Source organism: Dendrobates tinctorius, unplaced genomic scaffold (assembly GCF_039654945.1).
Source record: "Dendrobates tinctorius isolate UK_male_01 unplaced genomic scaffold, ASM3965494v1 ptg000138l, whole genome shotgun sequence".
NCBI classification, from domain to species: Eukaryota; Metazoa; Chordata; class Amphibia; order Anura; family Dendrobatidae; genus Dendrobates; species Dendrobates tinctorius.
Window position 1 is genome coordinate 13,613,999 of NW_027361806.1, and position 14,433 is coordinate 13,628,431.

Genomic DNA, 14,433 nt, shown 5'->3' on the forward strand with positions numbered 1-14,433 from the left:
GGCATCGCCCTGTGGGGTTATTCCCTTTAATTGACTTGGTGATGGTATTATGTTCACATTTGTTTAACTTTTAATTAATTGAAAAAATAGTGATATTTTAATTATAAACCTAAGAGTTTACGGTCAGCCCATTGGATTTATTACTGCTCTTTTTTGCCCTATTTTTTTTTTTTTTTTGAAGCTGTGAAAGACCCTTGTTATCTGCTTAATGCATAGAGGCAAATTTATTGAAACAGAGTAATTATCCACATCTAATCATTCCCCCCTTGTCTTATGAGAGATATACCAATGGCTTCAATAAAGGAGATGCAGAGGTGGTGGAAGCCCCCTGGAGGGGGCACAAATGTTCCATCTGCATTGTTTATGGAGACCCTCAATGCACCTGTGCAGCCCTATTTCCCACCGTCCCAACTAGATACCACTGGATACTGTACAATACGAGGTTTACGCAGTCTCGCTCCGTTCTGTTATATTCCTTCTTCCCATTTGGACTACATAAGAAGAAGGAAAAAATATCCTCAAGCCTGCGAGTGCAACATTGTATCCAGACTAGACGAAGGTCAGGGGTTTATTGCTGGAGGGTGCCATTAATCATGAATGTAGATGCTGGGAATCCTGGCAGCAGATAGCAGAGGTCCTGCATACGGAGTGCTGCCCACCAGATAGCGGAGGTCCTGCATACGGAGTGCTGCCTGCCAGATAGCGGAGGTCCTGCATACGGAGTGCTGCCTGCCAGATAGCGGAGGTCCTGCATACGGAGTGCTGCCTGCCAGATAGCGGAGGTCCTGCATACGGAGTGCTGCCTGCCAGATAGCGGAGGTCCTGCATACGGAGTGCTGCCTGCCAGATAGCGGAGGTCCTGCATACGGAGTGCTGCCTGCCAGATAGCGGAGGTCCTGCATACGGAGTGCTGCCTGCCAGATAGCGGAGGTCCTGCATACGGAGTGCTGCCTGCCAGATAGCGGAGGTCCTGCATACGGAGTGCTGCCTGCCAGATAGCGGAGGTCCTGCATACGGAGTGCTGCCTGCCAGATAGCGGAGGTCCTGCATACGGAGTGCTGCCTGCCAGATAGCGGAGGTCCTGCATACGGAGTGCTGCCTGCCAGATAGCGGAGGTCCTGCATACGGAGTGCTGCCTGCCAGATAGCGGAGGTCCTGCATACGGAGTGCTGCCTGGCAGATAGCGGAGGTCCTGCATACGGAGTGCTGCCTGCCAGATAGCGGAGGTCCTGCATACGGACTGCTGCCTGCCAGATAGCGGAGGTCCTGCATACGGACTGCTGCCCGCCTGAAAGCGGAGGTCCTGCATACGGAGTGCTGCCTATCACGTTCTGTAGATCTGCGTCTTGGCAGTCTGCGGTGCGGCTTCCATCAGCCGCCTGCATATTGCACTGACATTGGCTTTGTTGCAGCGATGTAATTGCGCTCGCGGCAGGATAAATTGTTAATGTGTCTGTGAAGCTTTCTATGGAAAGCTGCTGCGCTGAACCAGGGTGCATAAACATGTCTGTTCCTGGCTCTGCGCCACCTCTGGCGTGTCTGGCATTACAATGACCGTGTCCTCATTCACCTGCTCAACACAACTTTGTACAATGCAATTTGGGAACTTTCTCATTTACTTTGTGTTTCAGTTCCTTAACGCTAGCTGTCAGTGAATGGATTAATGGCGTATTCTCAAGTTTCGAAGTTATTCCTGATTTGCTTCTGAACAGGCAGAACTGCTGCAGATAAGAAAAAAAATTAAAACTGCAGCAATCAGCCCAGTAAGTGACATGTCACTGGATTCAGTATCTGTCTCTCTACATTACGCTGCTCTTAGATTAGGTGGAAAACCTCGTGACCGATTCCCTTTAAAGGAGTATTATCAAATTTGGCAGGTATACCCTATCTGTTCCATAGTGAATAACGGGACCCCCACCAATCCTGAGAACTGGCACTCCAAAGAGCCGTGAGTGAATGGACTGGAGGATGATCATGAGCACCGCCTTTATACCCAGACAGCACTTGGACCGACAATGCGATCGTTTGAACAGAGCCTTAACCTAAAATTTGTAAACTATCGTTTTGCAGCAAATAGAATGGACAGCAGTGCACTACCGATCAGGTACATGTGACACGGGCCTTATTTCTCCTTAACCCTCACTTGTTGTTGCAGGTCAATGGCATGGATCTGAGGAACGCCTCTCATGAGGACGCCATTACAGCTCTGCGACAGACACCCCAGAAGGTGCAGCTGGTGGTGTATAGAGATGAGGCACAGTACAGGGATGAGGAGAACCTGGATATCTTCCATGTGGAGCTACACAAGAAGACTGGCCGAGGTTTGGGGCTGAGCATTGTGGGTAAAAGGTAAGATGGGAGTAACTTATTTGTTTGTGATTGATTTAATCCTCTGCCGTAAGGAGTGATAGAACTCTGACTTCTTGGAGCCACCACTAGGGGGAGCTTAATGCATACAGATTTATTATTACCGTATTTTTCAGACTGTAAGATGCACCTAAGTTTTAGAGGAGGAAAATAGAAAAAAATTGAAGCAAAAAATGTGGTCATTAAGAACTGTTATGGTGGGTGAGGGTATCTGCTGTTGACACTGTTAGAGGAATAATGTCCCCCAATTCCGTACTAATATTCCCCATCCTGGTACTTGTCTGCATCCTGGTATATATGCCTACCCATTCTGATATATATGTCACCATCCAGGTTTACATGATCCCCATTCTGGCATACATGGCCCCCTCATTCACATCCTGGTATAACTGGTCTCCTCTCCAACCTTGTATATGTGATCCCTCTCCTCCTCATCCTGGTATGCATGGTCAAATCCTGGTATACACGGTCCCCCCCCCCCCCACATCCTAGTATACACGGCCCCCTCGTCCCCATCCTGGTATACACTGACTGTCTCCTCCCCTCATCCTGGTATACACGGTCCACTCATCCCCATCCTGGTATACACGGTCCACTCATCCCCATCCTGGTATACACAATCCCCGTCATCCCCATCCTGGTATACACAATCCCCGTCATCCCCATCCTGGTATACACAATCCCCGTCATCCCCATCCTGGTATACACAATCCCCGTCATCCCCATCCTGGTATACACCGTCTCCTCCCCCCCCATCCTGGTATACACGGTCCACTCATCCCCATCCTGGTATACACGATCCCCGACATCCCTATCCTGGTATACACGATCCCCAACATCCCCATCCTGGTATACACGATCCCCGACATCCCCATCCTGGTATACACCGTCTCCTCCTCCCCCCCCATTCCTGGTATACACGGTCCACTCATCCCCATCCTGGTATACACGGTCCACTCTTCCCCATCCTAGTGGTGACTGCAGACAGATTATCATCTTGTATCTCTGCATACAGGGAGTTCCCCCTACGGGTGGCTGCAGACAGGATCTTATCCTGTATCTCTGTATACAGGGAGCTCCCCCTAGTGGTGGCTGCAGACAGGATCTTATCATGTACCTCTGTATACAGTTAGCTCCCCCTAGTGGGGACTGCAGACAAACAGAATTATGTATCTCTATGACTGGTACACAGGAGATTTGGTGATAGACTTCTTATGATGAAGAGAATGAATTAATAAGATGCCCCTTATCGCCAGGGCATCGTATTCTCACATAGTCTGAAGCAGGATGTGCTTCTATCCTTGCTGCCTTGGCATGGGATGGATTTTGTGTGACTATTCCTCCATCATTGCTGGTTTGCATCACAGACGACCACTTAGGTAGAACAGGCTGCTCCAGTTCGTGAGAGCTGCTACGTCATTTTTGCTGACGGCTCAATGATCATATTCATTGTACTGACTATTAAGGCGACAATTACAGCATCGTTAGAATGCCGGCTGCGAGGAGCTAATGGATGATGTGTGTCATACTCTGGAATAATATGAATGTTTAATGTCCTCCAGGAACGGCAGTGGAGTCTTCATCTCCGACATTGTAAAAGGGGGAGCAGCCGACTATGACAGGAGATTAATGCAAGGAGATCAGATCCTGTCCGTCAATGGCGAGGATGTCCGAAACGCCTCCCAGGAACTGGTGGCCGCCATACTAAAGGTATCGTCTATACAGGGAAGTGTCTAACATTCAGAATGACAGCAGATGAGTAATCGCTGGCAAATTAAAAGTTTTAGAACTTTCTAACTTGCCTTGTGTGTCATTTCCTCACCATTATTATGATATGTTTGCTGTCAGTAAATCTGAACTTGTTTTTGTCTGCACAACTAATTCTGCTCTCAGATGAGAAATGGGAACGATTTGTTTCCAATTTGCACAGTACTCTGTCAGCTGAACAAAGCAGCAGCTGCACACAGCTCTCCGATAGGTTGTTACAATGTATCATTGTGGAGGTCGTTTCACTCAGAGCATTGTCTTGTCTGAATAGAATTGTAACAATGAGTTACACAGCAGTGTTCTCACTCACGGACAGCAAACTAGTATCTAAATGGAGAGGAATCGAAACATGAAGTTCGAGAACCTGCATGATATATTGGTAGATTAGATTTGTAGGTAAGCATTTGTGAAAAACAAATACTTGGGAGTAAAAAAAAAAAATAGGCTGAAAACTTCATTGCACAGTGACATTGGATAGGTTTCAACGTACGACCCCACTGCTGCCAGACAACAAAGCTAAGCGCTCGGATATTGTAAACTTTACATGATGTAACTCAGGATCAGTAATGTAATGTATTTACACAGTGACTGCACCAGCAGAATAGTGAGTGCAGCTCTGGAGTATAATACAGGATGTAATTCAGGATCAGTAATGTAATGAATGTACACAGTGACTGCACCAGCAGAATAGTGAGTGCAGCTCTGGAGTATAATACAGACTATAGTAGACACACAGTAAAATTACAAAAGTCACAGAATTTTTCCTGCAGATTTATTCTTTATACTCCAGAGCTGCACTCGCTATTCTGCTGGTGTAGTCACTGTGTACATACATTACATTACTGTTCCTGAGTTACCTCCTGTATTATACTCCAGATCTGCACTCACTATTCTGCTGGTACAGTCACTGTGTACATACATTACATTACTGATCCTGAGTTACATCCTATATTATACCCCAGAGCTGCACTCACTAATCTGCTGGTGCAGTCACTGTGTACATACATTACATTACTGATCCTGAGTTACATCCTGTATTATACCCCAGAGCTGCACTCACTTATTCTGCTGGTGCAGTCACTGTGTATCCTGTACTGATTCTGAGTTACATCCTGCATTATACTCCAGAGCTGCACTCACTATTCTGCTGGTGCAGTCACTGTGTACACACATTACATTACTGATCCTGAGTTACATCCTCTGTTATACCCCAGAGCTGCACTCACTATTCTGCTGGTGGAGTCACTGTGCACTGTACATACATTACATTACTGATGCTGAGTTACATCCTGTATTATACCCCAGAGCTGCACTCACTATTCTGCTGGTGGAGTCACTGTGTACTGTACATACATTACATTACTGATCCTGAGTTACATCCTGTATTATACCCCAGAGCTGCACTCACTGATCTATTATAACTACCCCCCAATACATGCACTGTAGAATGGGTATTTCTGTTTACAAGCTTGCTGGCTGTTTCCAAGAGCAATCAGTATAAGATAGAATGTATTTACAAGGTCTTTATGCCATGTGTGTTGTGTTCAGCATTTCCTCTTGTGGCAGATTACATATTTATATGCTTCTTCCTCCCCGTTCTGCTCTTCACAAGATCTCAGGATCTTCAGATTCTCATTGGGGATGTCGGGAATCAATCCCAGGGAGTTCCCCCTGCTGCGCTTTTTTTCTTGTCATTTTACAACTTGTCATTATTTTCAGGTTTTCCCATTCCGCGTGCATCTGTCGCTGGCTCTGATGCCCGATTTAACCCTTGTCTCCGAGTCTCTCCTTCCCTTTGTATTCTGTATATCATAATCCTCCTCGTAATGCGACGCTCTGCTTGTTTATGATTGCACCTCCTGTTGCTCCAATTCTAAAGACTCTTCTGTTTTATCCAAAGTGCGCACAAGGACTCGTTCATCTGGAGATCGGGAGGCTCAGAGTGGCGTCTTGGCTGTCATCCAGGAAAGCCTATCAAGGCAGTCAGGTGCGGGACGTGTTTTGTCATTGATGTAGAAGACGGGATTATTTCCAGCTTCTCTTGTGTTCCAACTTCTGGAATCGTAACACTGCACATTTACATCTCCCTGCAAAGTTCCTCAAATTTCTGATGTCGTCCAAGCTTCAGTTTCCTCTGCTTGCTGTCAGTGAGTGAGCATGCTGTTCTTTACATTCACATGCTGTATATAGCTGCTCAGTGATGACAATGCTCTGTGAGCTAAAGCTGTAGATTGCTACAATGTATCAGTCACGTATTGGCTAAACTGTGTTCATGTATCCACTTCACTGAAGGTAAGTAGATTTCTTAAAAATGGTTTTGGAGTACACAGTTGGAGTTTATTAATTTTTTTATTCGTTTTTTTTTTCACTATTTCTTACATTTAGTTGTTGTTTTTTTTTCACCTTTTGTAATTTTTTGGATTGGTTAATAACGTGAGTGGGGTTTTCATTATCCAGATATTGGCGACTTTTGAAAAGGTCACAAAATTTTGTGCATTGATGTTCCAGTACTTTAGTAATCTAGAAAATGGAATCTGCAACATTTTGAAGTTTCTTGAAAAGGATTCTGCAAAATTTTGTCGAAATATAAATGCAAAACAGCAAAATAATCCATCTTTTATTTTGTACCAATTCATCGATCGTCCTGACCCAACAAAAGCAGGAACAAGACCCAAAATTTCTCCATGTAACTTAACTTTTTTTTTTTCTTTTTTTTTTTTTAATAATTTTTGTCCAGCATGGAAAGTTTTAAAACTTGAATAATCACTTTATTAGGAAATTTTCTTCATTGCTTTAAAAAAAATAAAAAAAAAATTGCATGTTAGTGGCTTTCAGTCACTTTCTTTTTCACAGGCAATTTACCTGTCTTCAGCTACATTGATATCAGAAAATATTCATTTGGAGTACAGATGATGGCAGTGAAAGGGTCGGCAACTGTCTCCTCCTCTGAATGTTCTGCTGATCAGAACATGTGCTGATCCTTTCACTGCCATCATCTGTACTCCAAATGATTTTTTTCTGTTATCAATGCAGCTGAAGGCAGCAAATAGACTGTGGAAGTAAAAGAACCTGAAATCCACTTACATGCAATTTGTTTCTTACATGAATGACGATAAATCTCCTAATAAAGTAATATGCAAAGTTTCCGAACTTGGACACAAAAATAAAAAAAAATAAAGGAACGTTGAGGCCACAGCATGGTGCAAAAGATGGAACCATCTTACATGGGTTCATGATTTGTTACAATGTATCAGGGCAGATGCTTATTATCCGCCATCCATCTATTTAATTCGGCGATGATCATGGCGGCTTTTCAGTCTCTGGTTTGGTGATTCTGGGAAGTCCTGCAATTAATCCTAAGGCTAGTGCTACACCTAGACTCTTGTAGTAAGAATAGTGCCCCACGTAACAGTATGGAGCCATGACAGCCGTCACACACCCAGCGACTAAAACTTTTTTCTGTGAAATATTCCAAATTTTAGGAAGCGGATTCATAACCGAATCCCAAGCGATTTTCATTATCTAAGGAGTAAAAAATAGTTAATCCTTTTTTTGTTTCCATTACATGCTGGTGTTTTGGCGCAATTTTAAAAGCACAAGCTGCTCACTTGATTGCAGCGATTTTGTACGTATTTAATTCCTACAGAGAAACATATCACAGAAATGTTTGGTTTTTTTGCAGTGTGATAAAATTTCTTTGCTGTAGCCTTAGTGTTTTTATTAATGGGGGTTATCCAGTTCCTTTTATTTCCACATAGGGGAATGACAGTTTCAGCAGGTCTAGTGCATTCTGACATGTACCTTGCACCTGCTATTGGAATTGGACATTTGGGCAATACCTGCCAGGTATAAGACCCGCTGAGAGGCTGTCGGTCTTTCTAAGGTTTGCCATTTTTACCTCTGCCATAAAGCGGGTGTGTTGCCTAATTCCAGAATACACATTGCATGCTTACATTTCCATATACAGTGGGGGAAATAAGTATTTGATACTCTTATACACTGCCAACTTTGCACGTTTTCCCACCTACAAAGAATGGAGAGGTCTGTAATTTTTATCGTACGTACGCTTCACCTTTGAGAGACAGAATCTTTAAAAAAAAAAAATCCAGAAAATCACATTGTATGATCTTTACAGAGTTAAATTGCATTTTATTGCATAAGTATTTTATCATCTACCAACCAGCAAGAATCCTGACTGTCACAGACCTGTTAGTTTTTCTGTAGGAAGCCTCCTACTCTGCACTCTTTATTAGTATTAATTACACCTGTTTGAACTCGTTACTTGTATAAAAGACACCTGTCCACAAACTCAGGTTATGTGCCCACGTTAGCGTTTTTAAACGCTCAGGATACGGGTATCCTTCCCAGAAAACGCACGTTTTTTCCGCGATTTTTGCGAGTTTTTTGCACAAAAACGCGCGGTTTTGATGCATTTTTTTTCTGCGCGTCTTTTGGACTATAGGAAATAGTCAAACGCGGACCTAAGCGGAAATTAATGAACATGCTGCGTTTTTTACCGCTAAGTGTTTCCTTAGCGGTAAAAAACGCATCCATGGGCACAAAAAGGCCAAAATGCATTAAAATGAATGGGATGCTTCTTTTAAGCGTTTTTGATGCGGTTGACCCCAAAAAACGCATAAAAAACGCTTAAAAAAACGCAGCGTGGGCACACAGCCTAAATCACACTCCAACTTCTCCACCATGGCCAAGACCAAAGAGCTGTCTAAGGACATCAGGGACAAAATTGCAGACACAGATCTATCATTCTACAGGAAACAACCTAGGGGGCTTCAGCTCCAGTTGTAAGAATACAGATCTGCTTTATTGATTATCGATAAACAATGGATACGTTTGGAGAAAGCCAGGATTGGGACCCGCTGGCCGCCTGGCTCCATGGAGATCTTTGGAGAAGCCATGTTGTGATCCTCAAATGAACTGGCTTTGTACCTCAATGGACTGTCATCTCCCTACATTTGTTGTTACCTCCTCTCTGTGTGCATGGCACAGGTGGGGTAATCGGCTCTGGAAGATTTGAAGTAATAGCTGCCATTATACCGGCGAGATAGCGGAAGGGTGGGACTCTGTACTGTGCACCATCTTGGGGTATTTTGCTGGGACTGTTCTATGTGCTATTTGCCTGTTTTGTGGTTCAATTCAATAAAGCATTGCCACACTGTTTTACCCTCACCCTGTGTTGTCTGATTAGCGTTATGCCCACGTTGACGGGAGAGCGGGCGATGGTGGGACGATCCCTTGTCCATGCAAATCCGGCTAGTGGACCTGGGCGCCCACCGACCCCCTGTGTCTCCACACATTTCAATGGGAGTTTTGAGAACTATTGAAAACCTGTGATCTGCAAATTTTGATGCTCCCATTGAAACAAATAGAGGGATATGTGCTCGCGTGGCCACCTCTTCTCTGATGATGTCACTGTAAACAGGACTTGCATCTAACTTGAGAATAGGGCTGAACAGTGAGACCCACATCTGTAAGATATTTAAAGCATACCCTGCCAGTAAGCTTTGATGGGAATACTCCTTTAACCTTATGGTACTGTCACACTTAGCGATGTACCAGCGATCCCGACCAGCGATATGACGCGGTCAGGATCGCTGGTACATCGCTAAGTGGTCGCTAGTGAGCTGCCACACAGGCAGATCTCACCAGCGACATCGCTGGGGACGGGGATCGCTACTTACCTGTCACACCAGGCGATCCTGCGTCCTCCCGCCCGGCTCCACGCGTCGCTCGTCGTCACAGCAGGAAGCGCCGCAGGTAGCTGACGACGAGAAACAGTCCTGGACCTTCTCGCGCGATCAGCGATAACCAGCGGGGGAGCCGGTCGGAGGCAAGTATCACACGCAGCGATGTCGCTAGCAATATCGCTATAACGTCACAAGTTATAGCGATATTGCTAGCGATATCTCTTAGTGTGACTGGCCCTTAAGTTCTATCTTCTCCCAACCTGCAGTTAAATGCAATCTATTGCCCTCTGTTAACAACCATTACAAATGGGGATGATATCAGCCGCTTATTAAATTACTGCTCTTCTAATCTGCTCGCTTATAATGGCCTGTTGAAGAGCAGCCATGCAAAAAGACTTGGTACTATATTATCCTGTAAAGCAGGAACCATTGAAAATAGGTTATGTTCCCTTCCTTCCCCCAAGCATTTCAGATAATCACTCCTGTCCCTGTATACAAGAGTATGCAGACACAATCCAGGGCCACGCACATCTATGATCCCACTGTTACATGAATACAGAGCTTTGTATGGAATTTATGTAATGGATTGCAATTAAGACTTTGCTGGGATTAGATATTTATAGGGACACTCATTATTGAGAGATCATCTAATTAACTTTATTATTGTTGTCTGTCAATATCTCTTCCTGGGAATAAGAGTCATTGGTGGCACGTCTGCTAAGGCCTCTTTCACACTTCCGTTTTTTACAATCAGTCAAAATCCGCCAGGTTTTTAAAAAAAAACGGATCCGCAATTTTTTTTTGTGGATCCGTTTTTTTCCCCATTGATTTACATTATTGGCGGATTTTGACGGATTGCCGTCCGTTTCATCCGTTTTTGTGAGGATCCGCTATAATGTTGCTGTCCGTTAACATCCTCAAAGATTTCCAAACGGAGCTTGCAACGTTTTTTTGGCCGACGGATCCTCCAGACACTGATTTAACCCGAAATTCTGTCTGGGTGCCGGACCAAAAAAAAAAAATCTCTCTCTCTTTCTCTCTCTCCCCCTTTTTGGCGGATTGTAACTCACACAAAAAACTGAAGTGTGAAAGAGGCCTAAGGGTCAATGTCAGAGGCAGCTGACTCTTCCATGGTCGACACGGAGGGTAATTTAATTCCACGGTGGTCTAAGTGAAGATGTGCTGTAAAATACGCTCAGTGTAGCTCATGTCGTGACATAAAGCACATTATCGTCTTAGAAATTATCATAATCGGAGCATGGTATACAATATTGGTTGCTTATAAAACTGAAAATGTATAGAGTCAGGGGCAGATCTGCTGAACACCCCTAGGTTGTTTCCTGTAGAATGATAGATCTGTGTTCCTCATGATGAATTGGCTGCAGTCCTGTCTCGGGTCCTTTGGGTGTTAGGATGTCTTGGCTGAATCTCTGGCTGTCACTCTCTATCTCTCTCCCAGTCTCTCTGTCTCTCAGTCTCTTTATACAGAGGCATGTAACCTATTTTTTTATTTACCCAGTATCCTTTAGTACAGCATAACAAATAAGGGGAATAATGGTGATGAGAGCAAGTAGAATTACTTGATTATATTTAAACTATTTGCATAGATTTTCCTCCTCAGTTTACAATGCAAGCAAACTGGCAGGCAAGGACAATGTATCTAACAAATCCGCAAACATTATTGTTCAGTGGCCATGCATACTGTTGAGCAAAGATAACAGAAAGTGAACTGTAGGAGATATTAGCGGTAAATATTCATCCAACAAGAAGAGTCAATACTTCAGACAACAGTTTATCATTCTGGGCCTGCACAATTTACATCTGGTTAATTAAGATACAAGGCTGTATCTTTACAAAATGTATTGAGAGTCGGGAATGCGCAGCCAATCCTTCTATGCCAGTGCTGCACAGCAGGATCCCTTTCTCAAGATAGTCATTTTCCACTTTTAACTGTTATGCTATATCCTGTCAATAAGCTTTAAATGTTCCAGATGGGACAACCCCTTTAAAGGATTGCTCCTGCACCACTCGCATCACATCTGGAGGTGAGCGGTGCTGATAAGTCCGGTCAACTGATGCCTACATGGATGTGTGCAAACAATAGGATGGGTGCCCAATACCTGCTGGCCGCTCACATCTCCTAACGACAGGACGTCTCCAGTGCAGCCAACCCCTGATGCTGAAGGGAGACGCATTGGAGTAACCCTTTAAGTTTGCCTTTATGAAATAAATAGAAATAATTGTTGAGCGTGCAAAATCTTAAAAATATACTCAACTAAAAACCCCAAATGACCCAGACAAAGATGATCACCACCACGTGTGTTGTACCGTGTGCAGTGCGTTTCTCTTCACAAGCCTGTGTAGTTGGAGGCGGCTGTTCTTTGTGCTTCTACATTCAGTCCAGTTTATGAGAATAGCTTACAAAAGTCCATGCTATTCTTTATTGGAGAAATGATGCTACTATTATACATTTATTGTATCCCAATAGGAGGGGTTTATGTAGCCATCACTTCATTCCTAGCATTGGTGCCATAATATGTCCGCCCATTGGGGGTTCCTCCGGGATCACGATCATTTTGTTCTTAGCGCAGTGCTGATGGCGTTCATAGACATATACATGCAAAGATTCATTCAGAGCTTGTTAGTGATTATGTAGTATTTTTTACAATTTTGCTACATACAGAGATAATAATTTCAAGTAGAAGTAATCGGGAAAATGAACCTCCCTCGATATTATATGTAACATAATAATATCCATTCCCCATCAGCGTACGTTCATCTGGCGGACTCTTCTCATCATGGATTACTCTGTCTGCATAAAAAAAATCTGCTATAAAATATAAACTACTGTGCTCTACGGACTGCACCTTTTGCAGCACTTTCTTCCACATTTCCTTATTTCTTCTAATAAATGCCTATCTGAAAATACATTGCCAGGCAAGGTCACTGAAATTGCGGCGCAGCCTCCCAGCCGCGTTCTCCTAAGTGCTGGTGTCTGATTGAGGTCCGTACACCGCACTGCACATCAATATGGCTGTTCACTCCAAAGCTTTCATAGTTTTCCCTGTGAACAGCATAAAATAGAGGAATATGCAAAAGCTATTCTTCATCTTGAAATTTTCCAGTCCACTTGCCTAAGGCTTTATTCTCCTATTCCTAATGAATTTTCCTTAAAGGGATTTTGTCTCAGCTACTTAAATGGGTGAAATTGCAAAGTGCTTGTGAAAACAAAGAACTTTTGCGATGTACCTCTACTTAAAAAAATCCTCTCTGTTGTCAAGAACACAGGGATTTTTAACATCTACAGTATATTTCTCTTTGCCTCCCAGGCAAGGAGCTCATGCTTGCAAGCTGTTTGCTATAGAGTGGTGCCACCATGCTGCTGGTCCCGAACACTCAACCTTGGAGAGTGCACCACCCCTTGGCAAGCAGGAGGCAGGGAAGAGGTGTGCTCCTGAAGAAATGAGATGTGAATGACACTTTAAACCGACCTCTAGCTATAAATTTATTGTGTACTAAAATACTAAAAATATCTAAGAAAATACGGCGTTTGTATGTACTCCGAATAAGAAATGGAGCCGGTACATTTCTAAAAGAAGAAAAGATTAATAATTCTATCCCATATTGTTCAAATGTGCCCTCTTCTATGAGAGAAGTGCCTGGATCTACAGATTATCCTCTTTTCCCAGTTCTTTGCTCACCCAGACCAGTGGGGGGAGGCTCCAGCTGCAGCCAGTTGCTTTACAGCTGTAGGAACATATGATCTTTGGTAGGAGAAGAATTCGTAATATAGTAATGTTTTAATTAGTATGAAATAATTGAATGCGCTCAATGTACAGGTAACCTATCCCAGACATCAATGGAGCTTGTCAATTATAAAAAATAATGTAATTAATGACCCCCCTCTATTTAGAGGTGCTGGTTGTTGTTCCATATCTGCTATCGCAGATGTAGCAGTGGGGGGGAGGCTCCTGCTGCAGCCACTTGTTTTACAACTGTCTAATGCCTGGATTCGAACCCTTGATTTATGCTCTCTGGTCGGCTTCATTTTCAGCTTAGCCACAGCAGATACACTTTTTCTTCAGATGTGTTGGTCCTGTTAACCCAAACTGAGAGAAACAAGGATAAGAGGTGTTTTTCATTTGCTTTGTTTGTCTGCCCTGTCACCTTTCGGATGCGGATTTACATACTCCCCCCTCCCCCCCCCCCCCCTTATTAGTGTTTCCTGCTGGTGATAGTCTCTTTTGGATTCAGTCACTCTGCTGTAGGTTTTGTTTGTTGCAGCAGTTTTTTGTCTGTTTCCATTATTTCTTAGGGAATTACTACTCCCTAGGAGCTGTAAAGGACATTCAGAGTAAGCCGCTGTCTAGTGGGGTCGCCATTGTGTTATCTTAGGGTGCCAACCTCCGCGGTCAGTTAGGGACAGACCAGGGTCATAGTAGGGCTTTTACTAGTCTCTACAGAGATCTGTCAGGGTTAGCGATTAGTCCCCCTGGGTTGTGCGTTACCCGTGTGTATGTGCTTGTGCAGTCATCATAACAGCCCGTGAAATGTCTGATCTGCACATATAGAAGAATTACCGGTATATTTATAT

The 14,433-nt window shown here is 43.8% G+C and overlaps 1 protein-coding gene across 5 annotated transcripts in view; it reads left to right on the top strand.

Annotated features, from left to right (window-relative positions):
* PATJ (PATJ crumbs cell polarity complex component) overlaps positions 1-14,433 on the top strand; it is a 256,986-nt gene that overhangs the window by 213,967 nt on the left and 28,586 nt on the right. For all 5 annotated transcript variants that reach the window (XM_073544627.1, XM_073544628.1, XM_073544629.1 and 2 more), the window contains 3 exons: positions 2,156-2,349; positions 3,930-4,077; positions 6,035-6,121. In XM_073544627.1, the coding sequence (XP_073400728.1) occupies positions 2,156-2,349; positions 3,930-4,077; positions 6,035-6,121 (429 nt within the window). The remainder of the gene's footprint in view (positions 1-2,155; positions 2,350-3,929; positions 4,078-6,034; positions 6,122-14,433) is intronic.